The sequence below is a fragment of the Parasteatoda tepidariorum genome, chromosome 5 (assembly GCF_043381705.1).
Source record: "Parasteatoda tepidariorum isolate YZ-2023 chromosome 5, CAS_Ptep_4.0, whole genome shotgun sequence".
NCBI classification, from domain to species: Eukaryota; Metazoa; Arthropoda; class Arachnida; order Araneae; family Theridiidae; genus Parasteatoda; species Parasteatoda tepidariorum.
In genome coordinates, this window is record NC_092208.1 from 138,683 (window position 1) to 155,419 (window position 16,737).

Consider the following 16,737-nt stretch of genomic DNA (forward strand, 5'->3'; position numbering starts at 1 on the left):
ATTAGAGATGAAAGTAAACTTACACATAATTATTCATTCAAATTATGCTGCATATAATTCATTTAGAATATCATGTTTTGAAAATTTCAATGATTTAAATCTATGAAGATATTAATTTTTTAAATGATTTTACTCAAGAAATTTTCAGGATTTTTGAGTTGGGCCAGCAATCACCCCTATTCTAGTAAAAATGATAAATACTTCTTGTTGCGGTGAGCCGGGTTCAAATCCCAGTGATGGCTGGTCGTAAAAATGAAAGTAAAAATAATCAGTCCATTATTTTAAAAAGTTATTCTTTTCCCGATGTTATTTTGAAAAATTGTTATTTCCTTTCTTTTTGTGCTCTCCTTTTATTTTGTCAAATATAAATAAGTAAGCATGTTGTTCCAAATCTTAATTCAAAATCCCTGAGCTGTCTTCAGCAGCAGAAGAGTCATCGTACTTACTAAACCCAAAAACAAACAGTGGAAATATAGAGCTATAAGCTGAATCAAAGAGCTCTTCTACAAACAGACCGTTTTGAATCAGACAGCTAGATAATCAGAAGTCAGCTCAGATCATGAATCCTCTTAATTCTCAGTTCAGATGTCTTTACAAGAATGGTATGCTTCCACTGGTGTTGGATTATAGAAAGTAATTTCTCATCCGTTTCATCAACCTATTATATTAGATATAAGCGCACATCTATCACAAATAATAGGGTAGACTTATATTTGAGGGTGCCCCTTGATTCTCGCCAAGCTGGGCGATGTTGAAACCCAATCGGGATTCTGTTTGGTTTAGATTTCACCGTTTTTTTTTAAATGTTCAACGGTACATGTAATTTCAGAGGCCCGTTAGTTCAATGTCGCATACCGGCTGGTAAGGTTACTTTTGCTTCTGGTCAATAAGATCGAAGGTATGTGGTCATAGAAAGGGACTTTAGAAAAAAATTGTCACCGCCAGTCCGATACCACAGGCTCAATTTTCGATTCGTATTTCGCCGATTTTATGTGGCGATGGAGGTACACAGATTCTATTCATGATAAATTTAGACAGTATCTAACTGTTGTCAGATAATTCTGTGCACCTAAATCTGAGAATATTCAAACTTAATGAAAGAGTTGTTTTTTTTTTCCTTTTCTTTCTGCGCCTACTCCATTAATTTTTGCTTCGATTCAAAATCCTCTTGGGTTTATTAATTTTGCTTATATTGGGTTCATTACAAGTTTTGGCTGATGTTTTGTTGAAAATTTGCAATGTTTTATTGAAATATCACTATGCTTTGACCGATGTTTTATTGAAATATCACTATGCTTTGACCAATGTTTTATTGAAATATCACTATGTTTTGACCGATGTTTTTTTTGTTGAAATTTTCCAATGTTTTACAGAAATATCACTGTGTATCACAGGATCACTATGTATCACAGTATGAAATATTGAAATATCACAGGAATAGCGCCAAACATAAGTCGCCAATTTTGCCAAGGGGCACCCTCAATTATATTTTTCCCAAAGGGACTTCAGAAAAAAAATGTCACCGCCAGTGCGGTACCACAGGCTCCATTTTCGATTCGTATTTCGCCGAATTTATGTGGCGATGGAGGTACACAGATTCTATTCATGATAAATTTAGACAGTATCTAACTGTTATTAGAGAATTCTGTGCACCTAAATTTTAGGATATTCAAGCTTAATGAAGAAATGAGTTGTTTTTTCCCCTTTTCTTTCTGTGCTTACTCCATTAATTTTTGTTTCGATTCAAAATGCATTTTATTAGGCTTATTAATTTTGCTTATATTGGGTTCATTGCAATTTTATAAAGTTTTGGCTGATGTTTTGTTGAAATTTTCCTACGTTTTATTGAAATATCATTATGCTTTGGCTGCCATTCCTGTTACCAGGTGTTTCGCGTAAACAGGAATGGCGCCAAAGATGTGTTGCCAATTTCGCCAAGGGGCATCCTCAAGTATATTTTTATCCAAATAATACAAGCAGTACCACATTTAAAGAAACCGAACTACCATCAATATAATAGTTTAGCGATTCTCATGCGATACTGGATAAACTATATTTTTGTATTTTTTTTGCCTCGGAAAACTATTCTGTAATATTTTTGAGTAGGGGAGAGTGGGGTCAATTGTAACATTTTTTGCTTAACTATTTTGAACTGACAAAAAATCCAATATATTGTTAGTATTAATTGACAGACGAGTAAACTAGACTATCCTCTACGAGAAAAAAAAACCTTATTTAAAATGTTATTATATTAGTTATTAACAATTTTTGACAGTCGTGCACTTGTTACAATTGTCTCCACTTACGGGGTCAATTGTAACAGTTCATAAATTCAACTAAAACATTGTCAATTATACATATTATAATAGTTGAGATATATTTTTTATTGATCAAAATAGTAGTGATAATTTAGGAGTAAAAATAATAATGAGCAGAGACCTAAAGGGTTAAACTTTTAACTTTAAGGGGTTAAAAATCTTAATTTATGCTGTGAAAGGTCACAAATAAAATAATGCACGTGCAACATAATATAAATGATATAGGAAACTATTGGTGGTTCTTAAGGGGTTGAGTAATGGTTTATAAACATAAGATTATTTATTTTCAGCTGTTACAATCGTCCCTTTACTTATTGTTACAAAACGCCATTTCAGCTTCATTTGTTAAAAACAATGCTAGTTAATTAACAAAACTATTTTTTTAAATGTTAATTAAGGTGTCCACTTACATATTCGGTTAATAATTTTTATTTGTTTAAACAAAATTACTTTATTACAATATAATATTCGAATACTAAAAAAAGTACTTAGGTAGCGTGAAAATATCTTTTGTGATGTAACTCTTTCAAAAGTACATAAAAATGGTTGCCAGCAGAGGTGTATATGTAGATTTATTAAATACACCTTGTGCGACACCTAGGAATCAAATCTAGAACCCGACACTTGAAATTTTTGCTCTGTTACAATCGTACCCTGTTACAATTGACCCCACTCCCCCCTACTTTTCGGTTATCCGGATGCAAGTGGGAAGAAAAATCTGACACCTGCGCGGAAATATGTAACATAATAAAGAGACGAAAAAGAGAGATGAACGACGAAAATATTAACTTTTATTTATTCCGCTACAAATACATAGTGCCCATAAAATAAGTTTAAAAAAATACCAAGAATACAAAAAAAAAATATTTTTAAAGAGAAGAAAAAAAAATATTGTGAACATATGTTTTTAATAAAAAAAAACTAAAAAACCTTAAAATGAAATATGGAAAATATATAATCTCGTGGTCAGCTCACACGAATATATCCGCAAAAAAGAGTGCTTTCTAACATTGTATTATCATAGCACTAATATACAAAGCAAAATATTGCATTATATAAACAATATTTTATCCTATTGTATTGTTATATTTTTCTTTTGCTATAGTAATACAATGTTAGAAAGCACTCTTTTTTTGCGGTTACAATAGTGTGAGCTGACGACGAGATTATATATTTTCCTCATTCTGTTTTCCGGCTTTTAAATTTGTTTTTCAAACTTGTTACTTTTTTTTTTAAAAAAAGACATTTATTTGTAATCATCTTTTTTCCTTCTATTTAATTTTTTTTTCTTGTTTTATTTGTATTTTAAACTGGGTCAAAATCGCTTTCGATAGATAACTGAGTAATTTGATCTGTATGTACATGGGGAAGAAAACCATGAAGACCTCCCGCAGCCGGACCACTCTAACCTATGATTCGTCAACTACTGGGAAAACGCTTTGTCAGCGATATTAGAGAGTATAAATAGATCGTTGATAGGTTGTTAGGCAAGTACCATATATTTTCTTTTTGTAGAAAACAGTGGAATGAAGCAAATAAAAAATAGTATGTGAATGGACAACAGATCTCAACACTTCATACAAAGCATTCACAAACTCTTAATCTATTGGCGTAAATCTTTTGTACAAATACAATTTTAATTTTTACTGTTTTTCGTTTTATTTACCCAAACTTTTGTAAGTACAATGACTGCACAATGCTGAGTGGTGGTGGCTCAGGGGATAGAGCGCTCGCCTTCTAATGAAGTGACCGGGTTCGAATCCCAGTCGATAGGAATTCCGCATCCGGCTTGCACCGACCACAGTGCTGACGCGAAATATCTTCAGTGGTAGACGGATCATTTGTTAGAGTCCCCTAGCCGCCAGTCTAACCGTGGGAGGTGTTCGTGGTTTTCCTCTCCATGTATGGTAAATGCGGGTTAGTTCCATGAAAAAATTTCTCCACGAAGGATAATTTCTCCAAATACTTGATCCTGGAGATAATTTATGTGTGTCACCAAACACAGCACTGTGCTGTGTTTGGTGCGAGCTGGGAGCGGAATTCGTACTATTGCTACAATTCAAACATGGTTCTCCTCATTGGAAGGCGAACGCTCTATCCCCTGTGCCATCACTGCTCAGGCTAGTATTTTGAATATAATATTATAGCTCTGCTACTTTCCGAAGAACGCCCATCGGCAATGTTGTCCTTACAATAAAAAATTCCTACTTAATCTCGCGACATCAGCCAAGTGAAGATATCTCATATTCAAATACGAAGGGTTCCCACAATGGACTGATCTAAGAGACCCAGTACTAGCGTCTACTATCAGTGAGCGAATGAGTAACCACTGTGGGCGAATGGACCGAGGGGGTACGGTATCTGCCCTCGTTAAACTGTTCTCTCCCATAAAGTGTGAGTGAGATCACCAAAGAGAGGGAGCCATCCCCTCTGCAGTGAATCAAAATTGTGATCACGTGTCTTTGGAACATCTTCATCGATTGTTAAACAAATATCCACCATCACATGACAAACTGCAAACATTTTGGCGATCAAAGATAAACAACGCATCATAAACTTTCAAAAACTGTGCCATATCGAATTTGTTAAAATGTAATTCTTTCTCGTCTTTTACTTTACTTAGATTTATTATTTGTTTATGTATTTTGTTGCAGCCTTAACATATTTTTGTTTCGTGTACCTGGCAACTTCGAACCATAGTTTATGTTCTTCACGGCTTCATGCCTAGCAATCTGGTGTGCAATTCTAAATTTCTGCGAAAATTTACTTTTTAATGGTGTTTAATCAATAGTATAAGCGTTTTGATTAATCGTCATTAAAACTGTCTGTGCTTAGTATCATAAAATATAAATGTCATTTAAAGTGACGTTAAAAATAAATAAATCAATGTTAGTAAAAAGTTTAATATACGTACTAATCTGATGTCTTCCGAAAAAAATCTATTATTGAAGACTGTTTTTATACCCGTTTCATTCGCCTATATTTTCCCTTTTCTATTTCTACTATAACAGGGTTTTCCAACTTTCATGAGGCCGGGGGCCACAATTAAAAACACAAATCAAATGGTGGGCCGCAACTATGTCAAAATTTTATGTAGGACTCTTTTATGTTTGAAGGAACATTAAATATTACTGTCAGATTTTTGCCAAGTTGCATAAAACAAAAGTATTGAATTACAAATTAAAATAAGAAGTACATTTTAAAAAATATTTAATTGCATATTAAAAAATTCGGGCTACAATAACTTTAATGTGCACCTATGTATTAAGCAATTGATGTGCAACTTATATCTAATTGTTAAGATATAAAACTCTAAAAAGGTTGGTATTAAAACTTACATAGTTGCACACAAAAATGTTCAATTGAGGTTTGTCTGCTGCAACCACCAGAGAATAGATATTTACATTTTAAATTTACAAATGTGTGTGTCAATATTTTCGTCCAAAATGAGTGGTTTCAAAAAGTTAAATCGGAGAATTTCATCGAGAAAATTTCTGATACACTCATGCTGAATTAAATTCACAAAATACAAAAAAATGAAATAAAAAAGAGCAATATACACAATTATTTTTGTATTTGAATGAATATTTTCTTGGATGCAAAACCTGAGAAATAATTTTTTTTGCATCGTTGGTATGATAAATTTCGCAGAAACGAAGAAATTAGGTTTTTATTAACGAGAAAAGTATTTTAAACCCATATAGATTTTTTACGAAAATTGTCCGCTAAAAGTGACAACTAATATATTTTAGTTCGCAGGCCACAAAAAAAGGCTCCGCGGGCCGGATGCGGCCCCCGGGCTGCCAGTTGGACACCCCTGTACACAATTAGCGTATTCCTTTTTAAATACTTTCAAAATTAAACTTGTTTAGATCCACTTAATGAACAGGAAGTCAATATTGAAGTGTAGTGTATCCTGTTCTAAACTGAAAAACGGAAATTGTATTTTAGCTGGGGAAGCATTTCTCAAAAATAAAAATTTTTTCATTTCTTTATCTCTTCTTTATGCAATTAGGCGGAGACAAGAAAACAACAAATGTCCATTTAAACGGGAAAGTTAAACATTAGTTTTGTGGGAATAGTAGTTATCGACAATGTCAACCTTCATCTATAAAGAGTTAACATGTCTTATATACTAGTGAATTGTAGTTGTAATTTTGTAGTGGTAGATACGCTACAGTACACTCCCACCAGAATTATAGCTGTGATAGAATTCGATACATGGATACCACTAGTTGCTGTATTTTTGACATACCGGGAGAACTGGATTAAGGTCACCGGGTTTTGAGCATTAGTCATGAGAGCTGTATTAAGATCACGGTCGTGATTGCTCCTGTGCTGCCTTTAGCAGACGGGTGAAGGCAGGTTGACGTTGTGTGTGATCGAGACGAGACTGAGTAGCAACAGTGAGAGGAGGTGGATAATATGTCACAGTCACAAGTAGCTGTTCCATGTGGACCATCCATCGAAGTAGGCGTTACTGTCTAGGTGGGCGTGTTCATATCGAAGAGTGGGCGTTTCTGCCAACGTAGGCGTGTTCACATCAAGTCCGAAGGTCACCCATGTGGGGCTAGTAGTTATCGACAATGTCAACCTTCATCTATGAAGAATTAACATGTCTTATATACTAGTGAATTGTAGATGTAGTTTTGTAGTGGAGGATACGCTACAGTTTCTTATAAAATGATTTGGTTCCATTAAATTTTATTCGTATAAACGGGTTATTCGATATGGGGACGAGTATATCTCGTTGCCATAGTCACCGCCACGGGTCCAGACAAATGGCTAGGGGAGTTCTTACTTAAGACAAACTATCTACAAACTTGGTCTCTTTCCCCAAACAGGAAGGCTCAACCTCATGATATCTGCTGGATGGTGGATCGACAACAATTGGATGCAGAGCACTACCTCCCCATCTTCTGCGATGCTCTGAACGATCCCCACTATCCCTTCGACATCCTCGCCCGAGATGGAACGATTGAACTCCTCGAAGTGGCCGGAGAGAGGGTCTTGACCGTCTTGCCGGACATCGTTCTCGCCATTAAGAAAGCTCTCAACACAGAACATCCTCAAATCATGATGAACGCATGCGCGGTCATTCAGAGGCTGACCACCCTATCACCTCTAGTGAGCCTCGCCCTCATCAGGTAACCTCATCCTCCATCACATACTCATGACAACCAAAGATCTTTTTTTTTATTCCAAAAATAATCATGCGATTTTTATTTATCTCCGTCTGACGGATTTTTTTTTTAAATTTATTTTTATTCATTATTTTATTTTATATAAGGCTGGGATAGCCTGATTGGTAGGGCACTGGGCCCATATCCAAGAGGTCGTGGGTTCGATCCCTGCCTGCCGAAGACTCCCCGTGTAGTAAATGGTGACTGATGCACTTTAAATCTGTGGAGTCTCAAAGTCCTCCATTGGAGATTGATCGTTCTCTGGTTCAGGTCAAAATTACGATCTGTGGATGAATGAATGGATATATGAATGGATCCGACCTATAAACGGGTGTGGCAGAAGTCGAATTCTTGGTCATAGATGGCGCCACTCCTCTGCCTGAAATGGCATACGTCAACAACATTTCATTTTATAATATCTTACTGCTGGCAATCGAAATGGGCTACAGGTGATGTAGAGCAAAACTCTCTACCTATGACAACACTTCGCACGCTTACACCATTAGCGCGTGGAGAGTCATAGAAGAAGGAAGTACGTCAGTTTCTCTCTTGATTTTTAAGTAGATTTTTAAAACTTTTATGTTAGGAAACTATATGGAAATGAAAACCACACTGAATATAGTTCTTAAAGAAAACGTCTTGGAAATTTTAAATAAAATACGAAGTAAATGCGAAAAATATTAAGAAATGGGAAAATGGTAGTATACGACTGAAAAGAAAGGGAGAGGAAAGGGTGAATCACATGGAACCGGTCTTCTTCCGAGATGGCGTTGCGATCGCGAAGTTTTCCATTGTTGTCAATGCATAATTATTGGCTTTAAAATCACACGGTAGGATCCAGTTTTCTCGCATTGATTTTCATATTGGTTCGGTTTTCATCGGCATGGAATTTATATTAGTCTTAAAATTACTGCTTTCCAATAAATGCTTTTGTATCTCTCATTTAAAGGTTAAAATGACCTGTACTGTTATAATTACGTTTATTGATATTGCTTGATTTCTAAATGAAGCGTTTAGGAGGATTGTTTTTTTTAATTATTATTATTATTATTGAAATAATGTAAGCAACACCGGACAAAAAATTAATCACCCTTAGAGAAATTATGAAAAACATTTAATTGCGTGTAACACCACCTCTTGATTTGATAGCCACCTGGATTCGGTTAGGAATTCACAATGTTTTGCTGGTATGTCGAATCAAGTTTAAGCCACTCGCTGAGGATTATTTGATCACGCAAATCCAACAAATAGCGAGGGTGCTGATTTCGGCCCCGTTATTCCAACATGTCCCACAAAATTTCAATGGGGTTCAAGTCAGGTGACTTTGCAGGTCTGTCGAGATGTAATTGAGTGTCTGAGTGTTCATAAAACTAGTCACATATTCTTTCAGACCGATGAACTTCGCTGTTGTCATTTTGAAAAACGTTGGTATCTGCAACATGACGAGGTTGACTGAAAGGCAACACCTGATGATCAAGAATGTTCAAATGAACATGCTGGTTCATGTAAGTGGCCACCTCAATCCATAATAAGAAAAACATGACAGACCCACCTCCAGCTTGAACCTAACTTTGCGCGCAGTCAGGATGAAATGCTTCATCTGGTCTTTGGTGCACTGGATGACGTGCTTCGTTTGAATAAAGCCAAAAATTTGATTCGTCATACCACATTACAATCTGTGTGGGCAATGTCTCTTGCGACGTGTTCGTCACCAAATGTTCATGGCATGCAGCTCTCGTCTCAATGTTCTCTCACCAAAAGGTTGGGGTGGACCTTCATTCGCTAGCTGAAGCAATTCCTGTCTGGTTTGGAAGCGAGTTTGATTGTCAAGTCGTGAAACACGTCTCCTTTCATGGGGGATCTTTTTGCGACCGCAATTCGGACGTCGTCTTTGATGACCACGTGTATTACACCACTATTTGTTCTTCTTCTTCTTTCAAATCCCCATTTCTAGCCTAGCTAGACAAGGTCCATGAGATTGTTCACCTTCAAAAAGTCTAAAACTAGTAAGGGTCTTTCAATAAGGTCTTGTTTTAAAAGACCTAGGCAGTCCAGTAGATGTTCAGGGGATGCCTCGGCCGAAGAGCACTTGGTACAGAGGGTAAGCACTTTTCTCCTCCAGAGTACCTCAGTGATTTCAGGTGTCCACAGCGGAGATGTGTGATGGCGGTTTGAGACTGACAGTCTTTGTCAGCTGTCAAACAGCTACCCGGTCTGGTACCCATTACCCCACCACCATGAATAGGTCACCTTCCACTATTTGTAAACACGCTGGACAGTCCGCATTCAAACACCAACGAACCCAGCAACATTCATTCACAATTTGACCACTGCCATTTTAAACTCAATTGCTCCTTTTTGCCACTCTGTCAAATCCTTACACTTACCCATATGAGCGATTCTACAAATAAACGCCAATTAGGCGGCCAAAAAAAATTTTTTTTTTGGCTGCCTAATTGGCGTTTATTTGTAGAATTGCTCATATTTACACACAATTTCCGTTTAAAATTAAAATATCTCACTAATGGCTACTTGCCTTTAATCACATTCAGGCAGCAGTTGAGCCGCGTCACCTGACCACTCAGTCATCTAACGATTAACCTGTGCCTACCCACTAAGGTGAATAATTTTTTTGTCCGGTTAGCTTAATTATACGTTGCATTGTAAGTTAAAGTTATTTAAATCGTTGTCTGATCTCATTAAAGGTTTAAGAATTATTATTTTTTGGGTACAAATTACATTAATATACTATTATGAATGACGATTAAAGACATTCATTAAATGATTTAGAAATAAACTTTTTAACTTCGTGCACAAAGTAATGAATGCAATCGAAATACATCCGTCCATTTGCTAAACAAAACAATATGAAATCATAGCTGTGAACTCAGCTAATTTGTTATAACAATATTCTTTTAATTTTAAATGTTATTTCGAAAAATGATTTATGTTCGCTTATAGATCTTATTAGTATTTCCAAGGGAAATATTTGATAGTGGGAAATGCAAGCACAAGTATTCTTTTTAGTTGAATAATTTCAACTGTTTCATGCCAGGAAACGGAAATTATTGCGATGCAATCGTCGGTGCTCTTGAGCTTCATCGAATAGAGAACCCCCCCAGAATGAGGGATAAAAAATTATTCTTTCTTTAGAATTCATTTAGTCTATAGTTTGTCTACGGTAAGAACGCCCTCCGCCACAAAGTCTGAAGTCGTCTGCTGCTATGGAAATAAGAATAGCGCATTTCAGGGAGGGTAGCTTCTCATCACTCTACGGCAAAACACATTAGACCGAAGAATCCATTTCTAAGCATGTCCCAAACATTGACCCCACACCCCTACTTTAAATAGCTATGACTCGTTACCATAGTTACCAGACGAATGGCTAGAGGAGCTCGTACTTCAGACCAGTGTTTCCCAAAGTGTGGTACGCGTACCCCCAGGGGAACAATTTATTCAGGGGTACGAGTTCTTAGGCGAAATATCTTGCAACAAATGAAAGTTTTATTTAAAAGCAAAGCTTGCCGTGAAAATTTACGATTACGTATTTTTCTATTGGCTATTTTTTACAGAGTTAACAGTTAATAATTGAAATAAGTTAATAAAAAAAAAAAAAATTTTTTTAAAAATACATTCATTTTTTTTATGAGTGGTACACAGCGTTACGAAAAATTTAGAAAAGGTACACAAAAGTCATAAGTTTGGGAAACACTGCCCTAGAATGAAGGATTGTTTTTTTTCTTTAGGATTCATTTAGTCTACGGTAAAAACAGCCTCCGCCACAAGGTCTGAAGTCGTCTGCTGCTATGGAAATAAGAATAACGCATTTCAGGGAGGGTAGCTTCTCATCACTCTACGGCAAAACACATTAGACCGAAGAATCCCTTTATAAACATATCCCAAACAGTTACCCCCACACTACTTGAAATAGCTATGACTCGTTACCATAGTTACCGCCACGGGTTCAGACGAATGGCTTAGGGGAGCTCTTACTTTAGACCATGAGTCACCAAACTTTTTTGATCATCGACCCCTATATAATTTTTCGAAATCTCCATAGACCCCCATAAAAGTTATTTTCTGTTAATTAAAATAAAACTCTGTTAGATACTATGTTTGTACATATATTTAATGATTTTAAACATTTATTAAAGTTATAGTACAATAGTTTTATGAAAAATATATGTGTAATATAGTATGTAACAATAGTTTTATGAAAAATATATTAATGTTGAAATTTAAATACCTTAAGCAGCAGTAAGCCTATGTAGTTACTTTACTTATTATTTCTACATATTTGTAATTACTTATTATTTATTGAATAATAAGTAATTATAAATAAGTAGAAATAATAAGTAAAGTAAATACAGATTTTTTGCTTCTTAATCAATGAGATGGGTGTGCCTGATGTGTTTTTGCAAGATTTGCTATATTGGGTTCAAAATTGGTCAATTTTAATTTTAAATCCCCTCAAAACTCCACATTTAATTTATTTCTGTTCTTAGTTAAGATTGAATTTACGTGACTGAAACCGGCTTCAACCATATAGGAACATGGAAATGCTATCATAAATGGCTGAGCCCCCGAATAAATATACGTTTATTAATTTATGTTCTATAAGGAAACTGATATTAAGTCAATTATAAAAAAAGGTACTCAATTAGGTATGTGAGATTTGCGTATTAAGAACTGTTTTTTCTTCGACCCCCAATCGACCCTTCCAATGCGGATCGACCCCCATTCAACCCCCGCTTTTGCTAAATAGACCCCTGGGGGTCTATGTAGACCACTTTGGCGACCTATGCTTTAGACTAGTGATTCTCAACCTTTTTTTTTGCGGCTGCACACTTTTAACGATTTTGAAATTGGACGGCACACAATGAAAAAAATTAGTTTAAAACTTGTTTACTTAACTATAATACACTGCGTTAAATAGTTTGTGATAATAATTTTGAATGTGAAATAAAATAATATGTAAAAGCACATTTATTTAGAGATTATTTCTTTCGACTAATTTTTTATTAAATAGCAACAGTTATTTTTTTTTGGCTAGTTATTAATTGTTAGCTTGTTTTCTATTGTTATTAAATGTTAGTTTTTTACATTAATTATTATTTTTTGTGATTTCTTTCTAATTAGTTTTATTGCTAATTATTAATTGCTAACTTATTGTTTGTTATTTATCATTGGTTAATTTGTTTTTAGAATTATAAATTGCATAGCTTACTTTAATGATTAGCTTTTATTTCCGTTTGAAAGTTAATATTTAGCTTGCTTTCTTTCGTTAATTAATAATTTTAATAGTCATTAAGTTTTCTGCTTATTTCAACATTTTTTGTCAAAGACAATTTGGTCTCTTCCTTCTTATTTTAAGATTGTCAGAGACAAGACAATTGCTGACAAAGATGTTCACGCGGTTAAAGCGTGGAAATATTATAAAAAGTATATAAATATACAGTAGAACTCGTTTATAACGAGCTCGGATTTAACGAGAACTCGGATTTACCGAGGGANGAGATATTGGATTTTTTATAACACAGTGAAATCTTGAAACGTCATAAGCATAAATTTTTTCTTCTTCTTTTTTATGAAAATTTTCAAAGCATCGTCTAATAATGGAAGATTGAAATGAAAGTCGTCTTTATAGTTTCAGCACGTGATCACTTATAAGGATATGTTGTGCAATTCTCGTGCAAAGCTTTAAGGAAAATTTCGATTTTTTTTTTTCCTCCACGTGTCAGGCCTCCACGTTCAGGCCAAGTCTTGGGCCAAAAGAAGGTTATTTAACGTCTGTATTATACGCTGAAGTTTTTCAAAAATTAACTTCTCTTTTTTTTTTCTTTTTTTTTTTTTTTTGGTCAGGAAATTTAAAGCGTGTAAGATAATGTGTGTAGGAATTTGGAAAAAATCTATTTTGTTTTGTCCTTTCTTAAAAAAAAAATTAATAATCACGAATTAAAAAAAAGAAAAGGTTTATGAACAGATAATTTTAAATAATGCATAATAATTTTAAATAATGTATAACTGACAAAATGAAAAAATTTGAACGAAATCAATCAAATGATTGTTTTTTTTTCAACCGTCTTTGAGCAGTCGACAAAATTTTGGGTTTAAGACTACTACTAATGTTCTACTCCGTAGCCTGATCATTTTGAACCCAATCCAGAAGACAAGGAAACTCCTGGATCAGTACCCCCAGAGGTATGATTTGTTATGGGAACATGGAGGACTGTATGACCCAACTGATTTAACGTTCATCAGTCGATATTTACTACACGGAGAGTCTTCGGCTGGCGGGGATCCTACCCACGAATTCGTGGACATGGGGCAAGTGCCCTACCAACCAGGTTATCCTGACCCAATCGAATGGACATTGAAAAATGAAAATTTTAAAATTATTTTTCTTAAGGTTTATTTCATAGAAGGTATTTGACCCCGAGGCTAGTCATGCACTGTCTAGTCAAATGTTTTTGGTCACCCAAAAGACCCGGACACGGGTGTTCTTCTTGATAAGAAAATTTTGGATCATGTTTTTGGAACAAACTTGGGAATTACCCCCAAGGGCAATAGATGGAGAGAAAAAATCACAAAAACCTCCCACGGTCAGCCTGACTTCCAAGGAACTCTAAGCAATGGAAATATTTTTTCGTTAGAACTGTGCTCGGTGTGAATACAAAACCCAACATTCCATTCCAAGAAACCTCTCTGATGTATTTTTTTTTGTAGGTTTAGAAACCAGTGATCTGTCCAGACATTTTATGAAAGGTCCGTTTTTGTAAAATCGTGAAAAAATGACTCTTAATTTGTGAATATAAAATAAGCGTTAAGTCACATTCTTTCAACCAGGGTCCGCTTTTGTGAATGTGTGCAAATAGGGTCCGTTATTGCAACAAAACTTTTTCAAGGAGTTTTTAAATTGTAAAGACATACAAGATTATGCTCAACACTGTAAAATTATAGTTAAAAGAATTAAATTTTCAAAAATAAACAGCAATTGCAGCTACTCAATTAGCGATGCAACATACAAATAATTGGTAATTATTCTATACTGCTGCCCGCAGANTTCTTGATAAGAAAATTTTGGATCATGTTTTTGGAACAAACTTGGGAATTACCCCCAAGGGCAATACATGGAGAGAAAAAATCACAAAAACCACCCACGGTCAGCCTGACTTCCAAGGAACTCTAAGCAATGGAAATATGTTTTCGTTAGAACTGTGCTCGGTGTGAATACAAAACCCAACATTCCATTCCAAGAAGTCTCCCTGTGTATCTTTTTTTTTGTAGGTTTAGAAACCAGGGGTCTGTCCAGACATTTTATGAAAGGTCCTGTTTTTGTAAAATTGTGAAAAAATGACTCGTAATATGTGAATATAAAATTAACGTTAAGTCCCATTCTTTCAACCAGGGTCCGCTTTTGTGAATGTGTGCAAATAGGGTCCGTTATTGCAAAAAAACTTTTTCAAGGAGTTTTTAAATTGTAAAGACATTATTATGCTCAACACTGTAAAATTATAATTAAAAAAATTAAATTTTCAAAAATAAACAGCAATTGCAGCTACTAAAGTAGCGATGCAAATAATTGGTATTTAGTCTATACTGCTAAACGCAGAATATTAATTTCGAACGAATAAAGGAAGAAGCGCTTGCCGAAGACAAAATGTAGTTTGTTTACTTCTGTCTTTCTCCCCCCCCTCCCCTTCCTGTGAAGGATTTATTCGATTAACAAAACAATAATGAAGATAAACAAATTTGTGAAGGGTCCGATTAAAAGATAAATTATTTTATGAAGGGTCCGTTCTTAAGTCAAAATATTTTGTGAAGGGTCCGTTTTTATGAAAAGATATTTTGTGAAGGATCCGTTAACGGGTCCAAATTTCTTCTAAACAGACCCCTGGAAACTGAGGCTATTTTTAAGGTGAAGTGTTCGTTCCTTAAAGTGGTGTTTATTTAGGTGGGCTATTGCTCTGTAGTTCCTATATTGATGTGATTTTTAAAGTAAATTGCTATTGTTAGGTGTGCTCTTGTCCGGTATTCCTTGCAGTGATGTTTCTTTTTGCGTGAAATAGCCTTTTTCTCGATATTTCCTATTGCTTCAGCTGACATTCATTCTCACCCCTTTTTTCAAAACCTACAGAAGAGAAACAAATGAATGTCGTGAAATGAAATGAAAAAAATAATGCAATGTGCGGAATTCTTTTAAATGCATTTAATATTTGAAAATTTATGTATACATATTTTTTTTCGATTTCCAAATTCTGAAATCGAAATTCCGTTTGAAGAGACACGCATTTCTAAATCTGCAATAAAAGGCAACCATTAACTCCCTGTAAAAGGAGGAATTAGATGACTAGCTCTGTAGCCTTGTTGTTCTTGCAATGCAAGAATTGATCCGTCATTGCAGATAAGAGAGCTCTATCCCCTGTACCATCCCATCCCAAATACAAAATCTAGTTCAATTCCATAAAATTAGATGGGTCGAATTCTTGGCAATAGATGGCGCCTCTGAAAAACAAAAAAACGCGCATTCTGCCTTAAATTTGCTCAGTTTCACAAAGTAGGCTTTCTAGTGTGGCAAGTGGCATTAGAAACAACAACAAAGTATGTGGGTATTATGAGTGACTGACACTGTTTTTCTTTACAGGCATTACAGAGTGTTACTCGTGCCGTTCTTCTGTAAATACAAGACTAAAGAGATACCCTACAGGAGAGGGGAGATACACTATGGTCAGAGAAGGCGCCACCTGGCGGATGTCATCAACCAGACGCTGGATCTATTGGACAGGACGGGAGGACCGGACGCTTACGCAGAAATAAAGTATGCTGTACCGACGTATCAATCTGCCTACCATAATTCTTGAAAATAAATAATTCTTGTTCTTTGCAGTCTATTTTGAATTAGCATATTACTAAGATGAATGACGCCTCAGGGGAATAGAACCTTCCAATGAGGCGAACCGGGTTCGAATCCCAGTCGATACGAATTCCGCATCCGGCTTGTATCGACCACCAATGCTGACTTGAAATATCCTCCGTGGTAGACGGATCATGGGTTAGAGTCCCCTTGCCGTCAAGCTAACCGTGGGAGGTTTTCGCGGTCTTCCTCTCCATCTAACGCAAATGCGAGTAAGCTCCATCAAAAAGTCTTCCACGAAGGCAAAATTTCTCCCAATACTCAATCCAGGAGTTCCCTTGTCTTCTGCATTCGGTTCAAAATGACAAGGCTGCGGAGTTGA

The 16,737-nt window shown here is 35.4% G+C and overlaps 1 protein-coding gene across 1 annotated transcript; it reads left to right on the plus strand.

Annotated features, from left to right (window-relative positions):
* Positions 1–498: 498 nt before the first annotated feature.
* Positions 499–16,381, plus strand: LOC107445963 (parkin coregulated gene protein-like). The gene is made up of 3 exons (XM_071180912.1): positions 499–633; positions 7,163–7,465; positions 16,146–16,381. The coding sequence occupies exons 1-3, from the start codon at positions 560–562 to the stop codon at positions 16,360–16,362; spliced, it is 594 nt and encodes a 197-aa protein (XP_071037013.1). The 5' UTR covers positions 499–559; the 3' UTR covers positions 16,363–16,381.
* The last annotated feature ends 356 nt before the right edge of the window (positions 16,382–16,737 follow it).